At 32.3% G+C, this 21,212-nt stretch overlaps 3 protein-coding genes across 4 annotated transcripts; 1 reads left to right on the top strand and 2 right to left on the bottom strand.

Annotated features, from left to right (window-relative positions):
- The first annotated feature begins 9,408 nt into the window (after positions 1–9,408).
- Positions 9,409–11,287, top strand: Rad9 (cell cycle checkpoint control protein Rad9). The gene is made up of 3 exons (XM_090114193.1): positions 9,409–9,585; positions 9,653–10,058; positions 10,140–11,287. The coding sequence occupies exons 1-3, from the start codon at positions 9,552–9,554 to the stop codon at positions 10,897–10,899; spliced, it is 1,200 nt and encodes a 399-aa protein (XP_089970319.1). The 5' UTR covers positions 9,409–9,551; the 3' UTR covers positions 10,900–11,287.
- A 5-nt stretch (positions 11,288–11,292) lies between these two features.
- Ube2g1 (ubiquitin-conjugating enzyme E2G 1) lies at positions 11,293–14,543 on the bottom strand. Of its 2 annotated transcripts, none has more exons than XM_090114194.1 (5): positions 14,391–14,543; positions 13,922–14,024; positions 13,549–13,646; positions 12,995–13,173; positions 11,293–12,655 (listed from the first exon to the last, which is right to left on the bottom strand). In XM_090114194.1, exons 1-5 carry the CDS (start codon positions 14,434–14,436, stop codon positions 12,575–12,577), a joined length of 507 nt encoding a protein of 168 aa, XP_089970320.1. In that variant the 5' UTR covers positions 14,437–14,543; the 3' UTR covers positions 11,293–12,574. The 2 variants fall into 2 exon arrangements, with proteins under 2 accessions (XP_089970320.1, XP_089970321.1); XM_090114195.1 differs by having other exon boundaries at positions 11,293–12,412.
- A 2,234-nt stretch (positions 14,544–16,777) lies between these two features.
- Mybbp1A (MYB binding protein 1a) lies at positions 16,778–21,177 on the bottom strand. Its single transcript, XM_090114379.1, has 6 exons — positions 20,967–21,177; positions 20,709–20,894; positions 20,342–20,524; positions 19,683–19,889; positions 18,858–19,605; positions 16,778–18,770 (listed from the first exon to the last, which is right to left on the bottom strand). Exons 1-6 carry the CDS (start codon positions 21,108–21,110, stop codon positions 16,816–16,818), a joined length of 3,423 nt encoding a protein of 1,140 aa, XP_089970505.1. The 5' UTR covers positions 21,111–21,177; the 3' UTR covers positions 16,778–16,815.
- Positions 21,178–21,212: the final 35 nt, after the last annotated feature.

Genomic DNA, 21,212 nt, shown 5'->3' with positions numbered 1-21,212 from the left:
TTGGACGTCCGTGTGTCTGTATGTGCGGATCCTTTTTCTTGTTAACACGATAGCGACCGAAATACTTTACTAATCGAGTCTTTTTTTTTCTCTTACGCTTGAGTATGCTCAGGAATAGAACCCTTTCATTTTTCAGGGTCTGATTCGATGTGGTTTAATTGTTATTTAATAAACAAAAACAATAATTAATAAATATTTATTTAAAAAAAAATTATGAGGCGTGCACTTTTGGATTTTCCAAATTATTTTTCTTTTATCTCCTGAATATTAGCTTATCATACTTAGATAAAATTATTTTTTCAGAATTTTCAGTATGACTTGCATTATGAGAAATGACAACACAAATTTCGCGATTTAAATTTAATTAATCTGAGGAAGTAAAGCACCAGAGAAACTTTTATTTTAAGTTAACGCCACAAAGGCCCCAATACTTCAATACTATAGGAAAGCTCAAAAAACTTAATAAAAAAGTGTTTGATCCGTAATAATTAGTGTAAAAAGCGCCAAGTAGGTATCTACCCTTTTATGTCCTGCTCGTCTGAGGAAACGTCAATGTAAATGTGTATATAGTTATGTAATGTTAGAAAACTAATATAGTGAAACTGGGCTAAATCGAATTTGATACTAAATTTTGTTCGTTCTGTTTAGTTTGTATAACTCGAGAAGATAGAGAATAGATCTGAAGATGGCATCCGCTCGGATGCGTTTTAGCTCACTCTCTATCGCTGTCTATACTCACACAGTGAAGTAGTTACGCGTTGCAAAAAAATAATCAGGCGGGATCATTGAGATCAAAGAGTAATAATGTATAATAGGGCAATTGAGATAATATTGGCGTATGTTGAGCGGAACATATTGTGATGTAGGCGGTGTCGTCTCCGTAATATGTATATCTCAATGGGAGGGATTCGCTTTCTAAGGTACTTGACGCACTGCCAGTTATAGTAGTTCCTTTTATTGATATTGTTGTTTTTGTTGAGTTTGATTGTTATATTGTTTGCGTTACATTTTATTGTATTTTTTTATTTTCGTTAAGTTTTTGTTACAAACATTAAAATTTAAAAACAAATGTATGAACCAAAAAAACGATGTTAGAGAACTTAATTTGCCAATCCTACCATAAGTAGGTACCCGTCGCCATCTTCAGATCGTTCAGATCTAATCTCTACCCGGTTATATTATGACAGCGTTATACGCAGGCAATACTGAATGTATGAAATGATATGAAACTAGACGTAAATAGTATAATTTAGAACAGTTTTCTTGAATATCCATAAAAAAGTAACCAAACGTGTAACTTTACCTAGCCTAGTATCAAATTTTAAGTAATTTAGTATATAATTTAAGCAAATGTATCTTGTCATTATGGAATACGCCTTACCCATATAAGTTAGAGCGTCTGCATCTAGTTTCTGTGATCTGTGGTCTGCATCGTAGAAAAAGGAATAGGATGGAACTTTTAAAAAAGATTTTTTTTAAGTATTTTAATTAAACTGACTGGAATCCACAAAAAAACAAACAAAATTTACTTAAAATGCATTTATTTTCTGCAAAAGTCACATTATAAAAAAGAGCGTGTGTGCCGAGCATACGTTTCAGAAGTGAAATTTCATCGGCAAGATTCAAAGATACCAAAACTTTGCCTTCTTGTCACCTTACTCCCTGATGTGGTGGCAAGTGTGGTGGTATTACTATGACGCGACTTTGAAATTTTACTCTCAACGCGCCTAAAGAAGTTTCGCTTCATAAAAGTTCAAAACAAAATACATTCTACAACCTTGCTGATTCCCGTTTGATGTTGGAATCAAGATCAAAGTCTGGCTGTTTTGCTACATTCAATCAATATATTTTTGGAATTTATAGGAATAATGGAAATTTTTAGCAAACTATTCAAGCGGCCTAACTTGCCAAAAAAACTTGCATAAAAATCGCGGATTGTTACAAAATGCTCACAGTAAAAACCGCAAATCCGCGCTTATATTTTAATTTCCTAGAACTTATCAGCTGTATTTAATTATCGGCACGGTGTGACGCGATTTTGAGGATTCGCAGTTATAGGTACAGTGCGACACAAAAGAGATGAAAATAAATGAGGGCGCCACCGTCGCTCATATAGCAACACTGATACTGCGACGCAAGCGATCTTGATACTATAGAATAAAAATCCAAAAATCTATATATATGATCTAAAATAAATACCGCGATTTAAACCGTTATAATTGTTTCATTGTAGCAATAGTGTAAATTTAAGACAAAAATACATTATTTTAGTATTTTAATTGACCTACCTAGGTCAAATTTTACTTAAATGTATTTGGAATTAGTTATTTTATAAAAATCGGTCAAGTGCTTAGACTGCAGAGGCGCACATAGAATCAAACATACAAACAAACAAGCATACATGCAGCTCAAACACATTACCCTCTTTCTGGGTCCGTCGGGTAGAAAAAAACAAGGCGATTTGAAAACCACATATTTTTATTGTTTTTGTAGATAAATTTTGTACATTAATATAATTCATCAAAATCTAAATATTCTACTCCTTCAAAGGACTGATCATCACTCTGTTTCGAAGTACTGGCAAGAGGGTACGGGGCATCTTCAGTATCTGTAAATATGATACAGTAAATATGATTTTTTTTCTTATGGTTTGATTGATTAATAGATAGATAGCTGTATGAAAACAGTTATCACTATACTATGTAGTAAAATCTAAACTAGGTACTTTATTTGAGGCTGGTTGGATTGGATATAACTTCTTGACTCAAATTGTGCTGGTCGCACTATAAAAACTAGTTTTTGTTTACATACAAATAACCTCAAATTAAATTGCGAAAACGTAATAATCGCCATACATACATACATTAAACACTCGTCACTAATGGAATATTCTATTTTACGTAGTACTGAGCAAAAATAAATGAAATCTCACCGGTATATTCTGCTGTACGTTTGTAAACGTTTTCCAAATCAGTCAATAAATTTCCAGCTTGAAATTCGGACAAACACCGAATAAAAACTTTATACACCACATCACGGACACCGCTACGTTTAACCTTTTTCATGATGTCTCCTTTTTTATTTAAATTTCTTGTTCTAAATAACAATTTTATCTCAATAATTCTCCACTTCACGAAAAAAACAACAAATTTTTATTCAACTTGACAGCAACATTGCCAATTCAGGGTTGCCAGGTAATGAAAAACGAATTAGTTCCAAAATAATTAATTTCATCTCTTTTATGTCGTACTATAAACCAGAATCTGATGGCAATTAGGGAAATCAAAATTTTGAGTGTGCAACCCTAGGGAAAATGGACTGAAACATCTTGATACTGCTTATTTTTTAGTTTGTTCTCAATATCATTAGTCACATTACATAAGTGGACAATACTCTACTTAATAATGAGATATCCGCTTAATATTATGTAGGTACATACTTACATGTATAATATATATATATATATTACTTTTATACAGGTAATACATATTATTATTTACACATACCTATATTTGTATGTTCATTATCATTATTCCATGTAAAAATATCGATGTTATTTCGATAGAAAACTAGACTGCTTATAATTTTTTATAAAATAAAATAAAAATAAAATAAGATTATGTTTATTTTCGTAAGTATAAACAGATGTACACACATTATAAAATTGACTTGGACAGCTTGGACTTGACGAATAGCCGTATTGGAAACTCCTGTAATAAGTTTTCATAAAATTATATTCCAATCAACAAACAATATTATAGTTACCTACATATAATATTTTTTAATTGAAAGTATCAAAGCGGGTAAGTCCAATTTACCAATAAAATCTTCTAAATTGAAAATTGCGATGTGTTTGACCCTTCTTCATCAAATATTTTTTTATACACATTATAAACAACACCTCTTGCTTGTGATCACAGCGGCTTTTTCGACATTTTCGAAGATTTTTTAGACAAAATCCTAAAATTTATTTATCAACTGCAAAAAAGACAAATAATTTGACAACCAATTTGATAGTTGTCAAATAAGTTGCCACATGAAAATCCTTTATTTCTTAAATATAAATATGCCATCAGATTCTGGTAGACCTATATCCGCTCTCGTGATAAAAATGTAGTGCGGCCACAGCCTTAACCGTAGCCTTAGAGCGTTTTCACATTATCCGATCCGATATCGGATATCGGACGCCGATAGTCGATATCCGATATCGGATACAATTTTCCCTTTCACATTGTCCGATAAAATCCTTCCGATATCATCATGAGTGTTGCCAGAAATTTTTAGAGAAAACTAAACTAAATTGCCAGTTGATAAAAAAGGTATAATTAAAAAAAAAAAATGATAGATCATAGTTTTACATACATTAAAAATAACTACGTAAAAAAAAACAACTTCAAAAAAGAAAAGTAAAATGTAAAAAAGATTTGATATCATTAATTACTGCATATTATTTAGATGTGATGTAAATAGTTTTGATATCGGTCATTTGTATAGTATATGTTAACACTTTATAAATTGAATAAATTTATATCAATACCTACTACAACCTAGTATTAGTTAATAGTTTGAGTAATACATATTATGTATCAGTAAATACCTTTCAAAATCTATTTAATGTATTTATAACAAGACGTACCTAGTCATTTAGTAATTTTTTCACTATATACATTTATAAAAGTTCATGTAGAACCTATGATAAATTTATTAAGTGATACAATCTTTGTTCACATTATCTATTCTTTTTCTTATTACACTATAAATAATATTGTCACCCGTTCAAATATATTATATTTTATAATATGATTGTTGTAATTTCCTGTAAGTAAAGATACATAAATTATTTTATTGTCATAAGCAATTATTTTAGAAGTAAGAGTTTTCAAATATTCTTTGTTGTTAATCTTATCTTCTTTCTTATCACTACATAGTATAAAACAAAGTCGCTTTCCCTGTCCCTATGTCCCTATGTCCTTATGTCCCTATGTCCCTTTGTACGCTTAAATCTTTGAAACTACGCAACGGATTTTGATGCGGTTTTTTTAATAGATAGAGTGATTCAAGAGGAAGGTTTATATGTATAATAACATCCATTAAATAGTGGAGAAGTACTGTTATTTTTGAGGTTTCTATAATGTGATGTCGTAAAAAATTACATTTGTTCCGCTTACATTGCAAACGCAGGCTAAGGCTAAGGACTCACGAAGCGGTTTTCACCCGTGCCCGCCGCGGTGGCGGAATGGAGTTTTATTTTCAAAACTCACGAGAGCGGAGTTTTGTGCGGTTACGCAGCCATCGCGGTTGCGATTATCACTCGCAAACTTGGCGGTTGATAATCGCAAGACAAGCGGTTCCGGTTGCAAGACGGGCCGGGCGGTTAAACGATCAGTTGAGTTCCAGACCGTCATGGACACACACCAGAAACGAGATGTTGCGTTATACTTCCTTCACAGAAGAATTAAAAAAGAAGGCCTTAAAGGTTCTGGATACATCCACTGATTGCGGAAAGAGATCGTTATGGATTATTTGTTACTCTTATTAATGACTTAAAGAAGGATGAAGAAAAGTTCTTCAATTATTTTCGAATGTCCGTATGTAGTTATTTAGAACTTTTAAGAAAAACAGAAACTGCTCTTCAAAAACAACATACTAATATGCGAGATCCCATATCACCAGAGGAAATGTTGCGGTCGCCCGCCAACCGACCGCAGAACACGCGGGTGCAACCCGCCGCGGCTGCGGGACCGCGACCCGCGCCCGCTGGTAGAAGATGACCGCCGGTGCAGCGGGACCCGCAAACAATCGCACACGCCTCGGGCGTAAAACGCGTCGTGAAATGTGCTTTAATTTTTTACATAAATATCTGTATTCTACAAAGGCTGCGGGCCCGCAACCGCGGCGGGCACGGGTGAAAACCGCTTCGTGAGTCCGAAGCCTGAACCCTACGAGTTTTATGAAAATAATGTACTAACTATTATACACATTGAAAAGGTCTACAGAAAAGTCCGCGATGGTATATGTCTATCTCTTATGGATAACCCACAATAACTTTTTTTTGTCATTTACTTTTTACGACAAATAATGGCTAATTTTCGATGCGATTTTAACCAATACAGCATTAATCCTTAACCAATTAAATACCTTGAATACATTGTTCATTTAATATAGATCTAAATGGCCATTTACACCATATGATTTAAGTGAATATTTTCGAAGATATTACAGATTTAAAAATTGCGGGACGTAGCGTTTGCGGCAGTACCGGCCGGCCGCCCGGCTATCTATTTTATACCCGTACGAAGTCGGAGCGGGCCGCTATGTTTTTATATACAACCCTTTAGTTCTGTGATCTGTTTATACAACGTTCACAGTTTTTCTATAGTGTATTTAGTATCAGCATTGCACCCGTGCGAAGCCGGGGCGGGTCGCTAGTCTTATATATAAAAATGAATCGCAAAATGTGTTGGTAAGCGCATAACTCGAGAACGGCTGAACCGATTTAGATAATTCTTTTTTTATTATATTCCTTGAAGTACGAGGATGGTTGTTATGTAGAGAAAACGTAAGTACATGTACCACGGGCGAAGCCGGGGCGGACCGCTAGTATATTATAATTCCACTGTGTCTGATTCTCTAAGGCAGTGAGTTAAACATAAAAATAACTTTAGTGATACAAATAACGATGATAAAAGTTTTTCAATCGCGTTTTTATGTTGTGGGTACTTGCGTGTTCATCAGCTGCTCGTCAGCTGTGTGCTAGATTGATTATTTCACAATACACATAAATTCAGTTCGTGATAACACTGTGGCACACGCGTTTTATAACTAACTTTTAAAATTAGCACTTTTTATGCGTTTACACGATTAATCCATACTAATATTATAAATGCAAAAGTAACTCTGTCTGTCTGTCTGTTACTCAATCACGCCTAAACTACTGAACCAATTTTCATGAAATTTAGTATGGAAATATTTGGTACCCGAGAAAGGACATAGGCTACTTTTTATCCCGGGAAAATTACGCAATCCCGGAAATCCTGGAAATCCCACGGGAACGAGAACTACGCAGGTTTTTCTTTGACTGCGCGGGCGAAGCCGCGGGCGGAAACCTTGTAAATTATAAAACTCAAAAATTAACAGGAGCTAACTGACATTCCAATTTTCATGTCGTATAGCTAATATTATAAACATAAGTATGATGTGAAACTAGCTGGATTTATTTTTACACACTCACAGCCATAAATTTTATATTAAAAATAGTGTTAATAGTGTAAATCATAATATTTTTTCACAATTAAAAATATTTCCTTTTTTCTGATGGTGGTGGCATCGAATTAAACCGCGCTGTCGTTTCGTTCACTAAAAGTGATGTTATGAGGACCGAATATGTAGCCGCCTCAACTTACGGAAACGAGAGTAACCTGCGTTGTCTGTTAGTTATTGTATAGTCGAATTTAACGTTACATGGAAATTGGAATCTAAATATATCATATTGTATACTTATATTAAATCTCTACATGAAATATATTTCCTAAATAACTATCACGGGGTGATTAGGGATCGACACTGATGCCAAAGAAGCAAACAGTAAAATGTTTGTCCGTCTGTCTGTCCGTATAACCGTTATAGAAACAAAAACTACTCGACGGATTTAAACGAAACTTGGTACAATTATTTTTCATATTCCTGAGCAGAGCAGTAACTCCATTTTTTAGCTTTCGTCGCGTGTGCAACCATAATGGTTAAAGCTACACAGAAATCATGTATGAAAGAAATGTTCTCCTTATTATATAAAAAATATCTCCCGACATTATAAATGTCTATCTTTTATGGTTGACTCACAATAACACGTGTAACTTCCAATAGCTTAGGAGTTCGAAGTTTTCTGATTATATTTGTCTATAACACTCTCAGTCCGTTTTAACTCAGTTTTTATTTTCATGCATCAGTGCCACCTAAAAAATCTTTATCTCGAAATTCGAGCAAAGCTAAGAAAATGAGAAATAAGAGTTCTCAAGAATCGTTAGAGGTAAGAGGCCGTTACTATAGGCCGAAAACAACATGTGTTATGCCGAGAACCTGAAACCGCTTCACAACGAGAATTGCGGCTCACAGCTGACCGCGAACGGCATGTACTATCCCGTGAGACCGAAACCTTCACTGCGAGGGTATAACGTCTCACAGCTGATCACGGCCGTCATATTTTATCTCGAGAATCTGAAACTTATACTCAATATGAAGACCGTTTGACAAATGATAGGGTGCACCATAATATTATTCGATCTCTTAAAGATGAACATGAGCATAAGCGCAATGACTAGAGTAGGGACTCGAATATTACAATTAATTGAGACAAGAACGATTAATAAGTTTACGAAAAACGACGTAATCGCGGACGAAGTCGCGGGCAATAGCTAGTCTTATATATAAAAATGAATCGCAAAATGTGTTGGTAAGCGCATAACTCGAGAACGGCTGCACCGATTTCGATAATTCTTTTTTTATTATATTCCTTGAAGTACGAGGATGGTTTTTATGTAGAGAAAACGTAAATATGTACCACGGGCGAAGCCGGGGCGGACCGCTAGTTCAAAATAAAAATAAAATCGGTGTGAAATCTCCTCCTTTTTTTGAAGTCGGTTAAAAATTTGTTTTTAATGACAAATTACAATAAACTCTCAATGACAACAATACAATAAACAGCACAACCACAGAGCACAACCAACATCCGAGTAGGAGGAGGAGCGAGGCAGAATGAGTTAAAATAAAGATGATAGACACTAATATTTTCGAAGATAGATATTTGAATTTAAGAACGCAATATATTTTTGTTTAATTCAGTTCAGCCAATTGCCGTATATTTAAATACGGTAAATAAAATAGCTGCCGTATAAATCGTATTTTTAATGCCTATAAATACTTAAATGTGTGATTTCTTAATAAAAAAAGGTTTCTTTTTATAGAAAGGATTTTAGGTTAAAGCAAAGAATTTTTTTAAAGATTTAGCGCCCTATAAGACTAAAAATACACAAACTAGTGCTTTTTTGCTGTTGGTATACTGCCTTTTCGAAAATTGAGTTGGCAACACTGAACATTATCGTCCGATAGCTCACGGGCATATCGGTGTCGGCTCCGATATCCGATATCGGATCGGACAATGTGAAAGACAGGTACATATTTCATACATTTTACTTCCCTCCGATATCGGATATCGGCTATCGGCTTCCGATATCCGATATCGGATCGGATAATGTGAAAACGCTCTTAATCGTACAATTCGTACATCTCCAGCTTAAATCTGCAGTGTTTTGGTTACCCAGCGGTTGTAAAAATACCGCTTGTTGTACAATAGTATATGCGGCCTTAGCCTAATTCATGAAATTGTCAATGTCAGTTGAAGTAAGTTGACATTTGACATATATACAAATTTTTTAAATTGAAAATTGGTGAATTATTTTGGTAAACTTACTAAAATAATGTTTCAACTTCTAACACTTTATTTATTACTATAAAGTTAAATTTATGATTTATCAAAAGAATTTATTACAGTTAAAATGAAATGCCATATACCTGGACCGAATGTTAAAGGTAAATAAAAATTACATTGAATTTTGTAGTGTTATGAAACATTTTACTCATTTATTTTTATTTTTAGTTTTAGGGAGAACAATTCACGCTTTAGCAAGATTTGGAGATGAATTATACTTGGAGTCATTATCAGATTCTATACTCCTAAGAACTCTAAACGCGGCAGAGTCCGCTTACGCGATGGTAAAATTTAACAAAACCTTTTTTTCATACTTCAATTATAATTATTATTCCACGGAGGACAAGGAAGGATTAAAATGTAAAATATCAATGAAGAGTGCTTTAAATACTTTTAAGTCTCCAACGCATATGGACAAACAAGTAGAAAATTTAGAAATAAAACTAGACCCGGAGTCTTGTAAATTAATATTCATAGTGAAATGCAAACATGGCATTGTAAAAACACATTTTGTATCTATATTAGACTGTAAGGCAATGCAAGCTGTTTATACTAAAGATCTGGTACCCAACAGGTAATAAAAGATTTCAGTAATACAATTTACTTGTTTATGTTGTATTTTAATTATGATCTAATATGAATACATATTTTCCAGAATAACATCCTCCCATAAAATACTTTCAGAAGCTCTTAGTAATTTTCAGTCATCAGATGACCAAATGACCATAGAGGCGAACTCAAATTCGATAATTCTTCGAAATTATGTAGATAGCAACATGGACTTAACTAAAATTATTCGAACTCAAATAAATATAAAATCTCAGGAATTTGAAAGTTATGTTATAGGCGCAGATACTACTATAACATTTACAATGAAAGAATTCAAGGCACTACTGGCATTTGCAGAAGCATTAACACTACCTTTACAACTGCATTTTGAAGTTACAGGAAAACCAGCTGTATTTATAGTTCACAATGGGTCTACATTTGAAGCAAATTTTGTTTTAGCTACATCCAAACCTGATACTCAAACGCAATCATCAACACAAAACACAACTACTGTTGAAAGAAAGAGAAAAGAGATAAATGGTGATGTTCAAAATTCAGTTAGAAAGAAACCACATCTCGATGTAGATACTTCAAGTCTTAATGAAGATTCTCATCTCTTTAACTATATAGAAATGCCAGAAGACAAAGATTTGGTAGATAATGGCAAAATTGATAGTCATATACATAATCAAATAAATATATCTCAAAATGTAAATATGTGTGAAAATATGGACTATGAGAACATTCCTCCCTCACCTACTTCAAAATTGAAAATCAAAACAATATTTAAAAGGTGTTTTGAAAGCACTTTTGATCCTAGAAGTATACAAGGTTCAGTATTAGCAGAAAACTCTGACAGTGAATAAAGAATAGACTGTACACCAGTGATTTGTTAAAAAGTGAATATGTTAATAAATTTAATGACTCTAAATTATAGTTTTTACATTTGTAAGAGAATTTAAGTTGTATTTCCCAAAACTTTTAAATGTATACTATGGCTTATTTTCTATATGTACCCTCACAGGTACCTAACTTGTTGATGAGGCAATGTTTCATTTAGAAAACATCATTACCATCAATTAAATTACAATCTTAGAACTTTGAAACTTAATTTAAACAGTGTGTATGTGATGTTCATTAAAACAATGGCTCTCACAATATTTTTGTTCTTACACTACTACTAATAGTCTTCAATAAAAATCTTCTGTACATATACTCATCAACATGAAAAGCGAATTTTAAGATAAAATAAAATAACATTTCACTGCATTATGATTTTATATTAAAAAATATACATACAGATAAAATATTGTACACACCTTACAAATCAACATTTCAGGGTGTTATATGATTTGCAGTAAACATACACATAACATAAATTTATTTATAGTATTGCTATATTTGATCATTGTCACAGGAACCATTCCCAATTGAAAAATTTAATTCAAAATATTACCAACACAAAAGAAATAAATATTTGTTACCCTACAAAAAAAACTGATACATTATTAGATTATTCTTACTAAAGCCCATTGGTTGATAAAATATTTTCATGCACTTACAATTTTGTTCTAAACTTCAAGAAGCAAGTGTTATGCTGTAATACAATCTTAAGTAAATTTATAAACAGTTTTTATATATACTACATGAATTCCATTGTTCTATGAACAAGTGCAATATATGGGCAAGGTGCACATTGATTAGATCTGAATTATTGAAATCATATTACAGTAACGATTTACTAAAAAATTAATACTAGGTTAAAAAACTAAAACGAATCAGTTGTTAGCAATCCATATAAACCGATCACTTTAAGGTAACTCAAAATTAACAGATAAAATGAACTATTTTATTCAGCATTTGCAATATTGTCGGTTTGGAGTCATTCATCACTATACATTCGCGACAAAAATAAATTAGTTATTATTATTTTCGATTTGGTTTTAACTACAAAGAGATCACACTTGAATTTTAAATTTTAAGTGAAAGAACAAATGCAGATGCGTTTTCTATAAAAAAGTTATACACATTTTATTTATATAACAATAGCTAGCTATCATGTCTTAAAAAAGATGAAAAAGACCTCGAGTTCTACTTTAAATTTATTATTATAATACGGCAGCGATACCATTTTATTACAATAAGTATTTGTTATAATTCAATTTCAATATTGTCTCTGGCCCAGATGTTGGGGCATGCACTTTATAAGTGGCTGTATGTGACTGCGAGTCACCGGACGCCCATCGCATCACCAAACACTCACTATCCAAACAAATCAATGAAAAAGGGCACTGATATTTAGGAACAATCCTCTTGACTCTTTCTCACACACTGTGCTACTTTTCGTTTAAACTCCGAATATGACTCTCGCCATTCCTTCTGTAAAAAAAATCATAATAAGCACACATCAACAACTGATTGTAGTTTGTGTTGTGCCAGTTGGAGTGTGTGACCTAAAGTGATATTATTATGCTGTTTCGTTTGTTTTATTGTATGTCACGTGTCCCTTTTTCTGTGCCTTTTACAAAATTTCTTTCTCTCCTAAAAGCAATCTTCTTGACTTTTCCTAACACATCTGGCAACTTTCTTTTTGAAATCCGAATATCTTTCTCTCCATTCTTTCTGTGAATACAAGAACATGAAACATATATAAGTTAATGATGCATGAATGTGTTATTTACAATGCTACAAATAGTATGAAATGTGTCATTGACAAGCAACAACACATTCTATACTAACAATAATAATTTAAACAATGACTATACTGTATCATGAATCTACTATTAAATGAATGATTCTCATAGTAAATATTAAATGTTAATTATTAACACCAACTAATTACCATGCAATTAACGTCACTAAATTCACAATCAATACAACTTTGAGCGTAATTAAACAAGAACTACAATACAAATATCCATAATCTTATTTTCAGTTATTCTAGTTCAATATAAGTCTTACCGCAGCGTCTACATTAGCAGGGCTCTCATCATTAGGGTCGGCTAGCATTGAGATAACGCTAATCAGGATTGTCTCAACTGTGTGCACGGGCAACCATCGCTCTGATGCTTTCTCATAGCCCCATTTGTCATCACCCGGTTCATGCAATATTGAAATGCAAACATCACCATTCTTTTCAACTGAAGAAGTAAATTAAAACTATTATATAACATTCTTATAGTGTAGAAATGAGAAGAGAGAAATGAAAGAAAAGTATACCATCACTTCTTTTTGATTAGATGTATATATTATATACAAATAGTGGACATTGTATTCAGAAGAGCTTAATGTTACTACCGTCTCAATATCTTTCAAAATAATAACATGAGCTATGAATTGAAAAAAATAAATATTTTTAACCAACTATTACATAACTGTGCATTTAGTTGCATATTTATAAAGTATGAATGCAGATGCACTAACAGCCCACAAGAAGGTGTAATTTGAATAATTTCTCTAAATGTTTAAACTTAGCCTATTAAGTTAAGTTATAATTACCATCAAATAAAACTTACTATTCGGATGCCAAATTTCAGTCACAAATTTCATCCGTGGTGGCCTCAAAGGATACTCTTTTGGAAAATATAAATGTGCCTTAAAAAATCCACCCTCACTGGAAAGAAAGGTTTTTATTTAAAAATCTTAATACTAAATGTTACTTGTGGTTTTTAAGTTTATAACAATTTATTATCTAAAACAAAAGGATTTTTAAAAATGACTGGAAAATACAATGGAAGGAAATATAATGAGAGCCCATAGCTTGATTAAGATGACTGATGGCAGTATTATTTATAGTAAATAATAAGTGTTTTGATGATTCACAAGATATAAATTTAAATTACTAAATTTATCTCAACTTATAAATAGAATATATTATGTCGTACTCACTATAATGTGTCCGGTGGCCCAATAATGAGAACTTCCCATCTGTATATGTCATTGTCGTCTATCAACCCAGCAGAAAACCCTTCTACTGGATTTTTGTTCAGTTCTGAAAATTGAAAATCAACTTGCAACTAACCACAAAATTCACTACTTAGGTATACACATGTCATATGAAACTTTGCCAAAAGAACACGAGAAATAATTTATTATCGTTACTTTATGTCTTGCGACAAACGATTGTCATTGCTTGGATATTGATTTTACGACAAACTTTATACCAAGTAATATTTAAAACATTATTATTGTGCGACAAAATCATAAAAACAGATTAAGTCAACTTTTTCAAAACCTATCCCGAACCCTAAAATACCATCCGCTAAGGTCAATGATTGCACGAATACCTGTGTCGCTTAACGCTTGTGCAGTAATTATTTACGATATTTATATAAATATGACAGTAATATGTTATTACCTGCTAATTGCTTTTTTAACAAAAGCGAAGACTGTGGCTCTGACATTAATTACAATTATGAAATTTACCCTGACGACACGAATAAAACTATTTTTCACAAAAGATGGCTGGCTGAGTTTTGGGCAGGTTGTGAAACATATGAGCTGTGCTTGTTTCCGGTACAGACAACAGAAAATGTCGCCATACCTATCGATACAGATAATTAATTTTGATTTATAGAACTTTTTCATTTTGCTAGTATTTAAAAAACGTCTTGTAAAATATTTCATATTAATATATTCTATCATATTAATAATATTGTATATCGTTTAATCTTCGTTTAATAAATTAAATATTAAAAAATAAATAAATAAATAAAATTAAATAAGAAACATTCAGCCACTGACCTTATCCCTTTTTTATTAGTTTCCGGTAATAGGCATGACGACAGTATCCATAAATGATCGTATTAGTGTTTTTAAGGGAAAATGTATAATAGATAAATTACATATAGTGACTTAGAAATCTTAAAAACATTAAGATTAATGAGATTATCAATAAAATAAAACATTGAAATACTCCAGTTGGCCATTTTGACTAAAACACGCGTGACGTCACGCTTAAGTAAACAACTCAAATCAGATGTTTTTTGTTTTTATGAATATGTTGAGAATACCACTTTTTATTTATTTTCTATTGTTTCACGTATGATTTATCGACTCAGAACAGAAATATAATTCCGAATTCACGAATACATGGTTCGGGGTTCTCCGCGCCAACTTTATACAATCATTTCTTATTATTTTCCCGCTTAAAATAATTACTTACACATTTTTGAGCATTATTTTCATGTGGATTCACACTGCAATACTGCACACCACTTATAAACTTTGAAATTCGTTTCTATAACACATATTAAATAAATATTTTTTTAATTTTCTTCGCAATGCGTACAAATAATTACGTATTTACCAAAATGTGACGTCACGCCTACGCCATGACACCTGCGAGCTGTTTTGGCACAGTTAATAAATATTTTTTGGAAAATGGCTTTTATCTTCGTTAAATTTAAGTATATTACCGAAATATAGGGTTTTTCTTGTATAGTAAACGTATACACACATTATGGAAGAGGATTTCAAAATCTTTCGTCATGCCTGATAAGATTCGGATCATTAAAGGATCCTCTATTTATGCATTATCAATATGTGTATTGATAAAATTAGCAAAATTAATTAGCTTTGTATCCGCTAATTTCATACATCTTTATCTAAGAAATTGTTAAAAATTGTGTTAAAAATACATATTTGCCTTGCCAATTTAAAATAAACGCCATTTCTAATTAAATAATAAACTGAAAGTGTGTTCCTAAATGTCTATGACTTTTGTTGATAAAGTCCGGTCGCGGAGCAGAAAGAATTTCGTACAATGACCTCTTTACCTACTGACAGTGGTCACAAACATTTTTGAATGAAGTGCAGTTTACATGAAATATTTGGAGGAGAAAATGTTTTTTACTAATTTATTAAATAAATGTCCTTTATTCATTTACAATACTTATTCGTTAGTTACATTTTAACTTTTTCAATAACCACGATATATTATTATACTAGCTTTCCGCCTGCGGCTTCGCCCGCGTTTTCAAAAAAAAACCCGCATAGTTCCCGTTCCCGTGGGATTTCCGGGATAAAACCTAGCCTATGTCACTCAGAAATGATGTAGCTTTCCAACAGTGAAAGAATTTTTCAAATCTGCCAAGTAGTTTCGGAGCCTATTCAATTCATACAAACAAACAAACAAACAAAAAATCAAACCTTTCCTCTTTATAATATTTGTATAGATGTATAGATAAAAAAAGTGTGCGTGTACACACATAAGAAATGAAACTTCTTTATGACCTTGTATTTCAAAAAATAATTTACTATGTACAATATTACAGAAATACGTTAGTCTAACACGCGATTTCGACTTAGGCGGATTTTGATTGGACATAAAGAGTTTGAGGTTTATTCTTATAAATTTTGAATTCACAAAATCATAATTGAACACCTGATACCAATCAAGCAAACACAAACTTTACACTCTCAGGTTAAAGGTTTACAATCCCTAAGGACGGCGGTCATTGCACCTGTGCGAGCAAGACAAATTATTTTTACAAGGGAGTGACAGTGACAGGTAATAACAGGTTAATGTACGAAATTCTTCCTGCTCCGCGGCCGGACTTTAGCAAAAAAAATGTTATGGTCTTAAATTTCATTAGCAGTTAGGAGGGTACTTTTAGATACGTCTACCCTCTTTATTTGAAACATATAGAGTGGGATACTATTATATTGAACAAAGGCAAAAGAAAAGATTGAATTTATCCTCTGAAACATAAACTAAAATGGTGTGTAATTGAAACATTTTTTGTAAAAATATTATTTTATATTTTCATAATCAAAGAAAATTATAATTCAGGTGTTGCTTTCTTTACTTTCTTTTTTGATTTCTTCATATCTGGTTCCATGTCGCCATTACTTTGCGAGTTCTTGCGTTTTTTCTTTTTCTTCTTCTGAATCTTCTTACCGTTTTGTTGATTTTGTACATTGTTTTCATTTGATTTTGCCGCACACTTTATTCCAGACACGATGCTTTGTAAACTCTGGAAGTCCAACTTTGATTCAATGTGACAACTCTCATGTACAGATTTTATGACATTGATTAATTTTTTCAATAATGTTATAAAATTATTTTTAACAATATATTCACTGTCATCCTTAATTGCTGTTAATTGATTCTCGAAATCCTTTTCTATGTCGGTAATTTTACCGCTAACTTCATTAACTGAAGGTTTATTTCTGTTCAATGATCTATAAAACCCTATTAATAACTCAAGGCCCTCATTTCTGCGGAATTGTCTTACATTTTTATCAAATACATTCTTTGTTATAACTGGTACTATCTCGTAAATTCCTTTCCAGTCTGTCTGTAATATGCTATGGAAAAATATGATGGGCAACATACAGCTTCGATTAGTAAAGAAACTGTTTACGGTCTCTTTAAGAATTCCTGTAAGTGGGCAAGGTTTTACTTTTTTAGGTGATTTTTTATTAGGGCTGCCAATTTTTTGTGAACAATGCACAATAAAGGTTGCAAAATTGGTGATAACGTCACCAAGTGCTTGATACAGAAAATGCGACCTTGCACCTTTGTCAATTGTTGCTTTGAAATAGTCACATAAAATGTCTAATGTTATGTCCTCAACTGATGCGAACTTCCTAACCTTTGAAAGTGTTTTGATGGTTTTTCTTAACCTATTTTCAAGTTCACTAAATTGATTATCTTGCATACAAAATTCAAGACATCTGGTAAGAGGGGCTATCATACTTAAACATATATCCATTGAAGGATCTTTTTCTAGATAAATATCAATCAAATCTAGCACCCTAATTCTGAAATCAGATAAAGATTTCTTATTTTTACGTTCTTTTTTCGTTTTCTTGTTTTTCCCCTGATGGAATTGTTTAAATGCTTCTGCTAATGCTTCATCTAGCTTTTTACCTTCTTCTTCATCAATATCATCTGCATTGATACTTTCTGCATCATCATCTGCTGCTGCGGCAGTTCCGAGCGCTTTTTGTACTGCCATTCTAAGTTGCTCAGGATTTTTCAAATCATTGTCTTCATCATCGTCACCTTCGTCATTGTCGTCATCATCTTCACTGTCATCACTCCCTTCACTATCGCTATTGTTATCTCCATTTTCTTTCACTTCATCAGTTTCCATATTTTCATCCTCACTTTTTTCATCTTCATCCTTTTCATCCTCAGAATCGCTGTCTTGTGTTAGTGGATTTTCAGCACTGTCAGGGTCTAATACAGAGACAATTTGACCTATTGATGATGGTGTTAGATATTCCCATAAAAGACGAAAAACACATTGTACTACTGACCGTAGCACACTTGATTCAATAGACAGAATTGATAACAAGATTTCTACCATTACTTCAATCCATTCTGGTTCAGAATCTTCCAAATCACCATTTACTTTATTAGATTCATTAACTTTACCCATTGTATAATGGTTGAAACAATCTCTCAATTCTTTTATAGAGCTGCGAGCCACTTTTACGTGAGTAGGCTCTGAGAATAAGAACAAACCAAGTTGATAAAGCAAGATGAGGAACACTTTATCAACTTTAGATTTTGATTCAATTTTTTCAATTTTCTCACATGTTTCCATGAGCATTTCCCAACAGCCCATATTCTCTTTAGGAAACTGCTTTTCAAGTTTTTCACGAACCTGATCTTTATCCATAATTTTAGTTATGAAATGACATAATGATGTCAGTACCATTACGAGATTGTCGACATTTGTGAATCTTGACGTAAAACATCGGTAAAAGCATGTTTTAATTGACCCTGTAAAATAAAATATCATAGCATAAGTAATAAATCTAAATCAATTGCAAAATTTTCTTTTAACTATTTTTAAGTAAGTCATAGTACCTGCTAAATCACTGCCTACTGCAACATTATCATCTCCACCGATTTTAAAGAATCCAAAACACATCAATATTTGCATATATGAAATTTTAAATTCAGTATCATCTTTAACAGCTTCATGGCTGACTAGATAAGATATCATCTCAGCAGCTTTAACTCTTTCGTTATTATACCAATTCCTCTCAACACCTTCCTTTACAAACTTCTTTGATGTATTGAGGAGAACCTTTTTAAACAATTTTGCCATTTTCTTAACACCATCTGTATCTAAATCAGTGAATATTAGCTTAACAATATTGGTTCCTGTTATTTCTGTCAAATTAATCTCACCAGGATTAAACAAAAGCTTCTTTAGTATTTCAACTCTTAAAGAACTTGTCACAGATTTTGATTTTAACGCCTTAATCAGAGAATTGAGTAATTCTTTTTCTTTCTTTATCATAATTCTGTTGTCATCTTCATGATCTTTTTTATTCCTTATTTTGCTAGCTGTCTGTAGTCCTTTGAACCAATCCAAGAATAATTTAAAGAAATTATTACTTATCAAATCTGGTATAACTTCAACATTGTCTTCTAAATTTAGTAATATATTGTTCAGTATATTAATGGCAACAAGTTCCCTGTTCCGATTATGTTTTACAAGCTGACTATCAATTTTATTCCAAATTGTTAAGAGGTGTGGTGTTTTAGCTATCTGTTTGCCGATTTCTTGATAAATCGGATGATTAACAGAATTGTAGTCTATTCCCTCCTAAAAAAATACAAATTATTTTGTTAACAATATTCTATTCATAACACACCATTAAAATTTAAAGAACATAGACTTACTAAAAGCTTTTCGCTAATATCCGTTATGTGATCTTCATGTAATATTTCTGGAACTCCAAATAACTTCCTTACTTTAACTTTATTTGGAAATTTCAAACTTACAACCAAGAGAAAGTGTAATGAATCCAAAGTGTGTTCTTTTATTGCTTTTTTATAATTTGCTTTTATGTTCGACCACACAATGTTGGAAAATTGATCTTCATCAATCTGGAAATTAAAAAATAAATTATTTATTTATTAATTTACTAGCTTCCGCCCGCGACTCCGTCCGCGGGGAATCATTATTTTTTTTCTACGTATTTTTCCGGGATAAAAGTATCCTATTTTATGCCCAGGATAATAAGGTATAATTATACCAAGTTTCATCGAAATCGAACTGTTAGTTTTCACGTGATGCCTTCACATACAGACAGACAGACAAAAATTTTTGTTATCACATATTTGGGTTTGGTATTGATCCAGTAACACCCCCTACTATTTATTTTTTCAATATTTTCAATGTACAGAATTGACCCTTCTACAGATTTATTATATGTATAGATGATACTTATCACAGATATCTCGCAAAAACACCATATCATGATTTATCTTTGAAATGTCTTGTTTTGTAATTACCAGATAAATATTTATTTTATATGGACAGCATTTTATCTCCTTACCTCTTTAACAAAATCCAAGAGTATCAGAGATGCTACTGTACCCAAGTATGATTTCTTGGTGCTTGCAGCTAGTAACATTTGTATAGTCTGCTTTTGTTCATCTTCTGTACATTTAAGCATCAATCCGGATCGGAATATTGCCCCGCACACCAAAATTTGTCCAAGAGAGACATCACCAACTTCCTGTCATATGAAATAGAAATTATTATTTATAATACTAATATTCCCTCTGAAGTTAAATACCACATATTGTATCTGCCAGTACACCAAAAAATAATAATGAAATGGTAGAATTGAGCAACAATTCGCGATTTTATCTGAGGATTGTAAAGCCATTTGTGAATAAGTATAATTTTGTCACACTTACACTCTTAGATGAGCCACTGGCATGTAATTCTTTTTTTATCAACTCCAGTAATTGGGACACAGTTATTTCTGGAAATTTCGTCAACAGGCTCACAAGTGTGGCAAAGTAGCCAGTTCGAGTTTCCGGGGTATTAGCACCCAGACTTCTTATTATCCTTTTCAAGGAATACTGTAAATCCTTGTCATTCTGTAATAATAATCAAGGTTGATAAAATGTATTATCAGAGATGCACATCATGTCTATTTACAAAAAACTAACCTCATTTGATTGTAACCGCGAAATTATTCTTGCTCCTCCAGTAATTTTCACATCGTGTTTATCTGATTTCAATGAATCAAAAGCTTCTAATAGCGAAGTAGTAACCTCCTTACGAGGTTTTTCAATAACTGTTTCGTCTTTCATTTTAATACATAGTTCTTCACTATAAAATATAGCACTCTGAATATAAAATAAACCAAAAAATTGTGGCGAAACCTGAGGGCGAAACCCACATGGACATGGACA

This window comes from Colias eurytheme, chromosome 21 (genome assembly GCF_061535395.1).
Source record: "Colias eurytheme isolate Ceu_HAF_F1 chromosome 21, ilColEury1 Martin Lab GWU primary, whole genome shotgun sequence".
NCBI lineage: Eukaryota > Metazoa > Arthropoda > Insecta > Lepidoptera > Pieridae > Colias > Colias eurytheme.
This window is presented reverse-complemented; position numbering and strand designations above follow the sequence as displayed.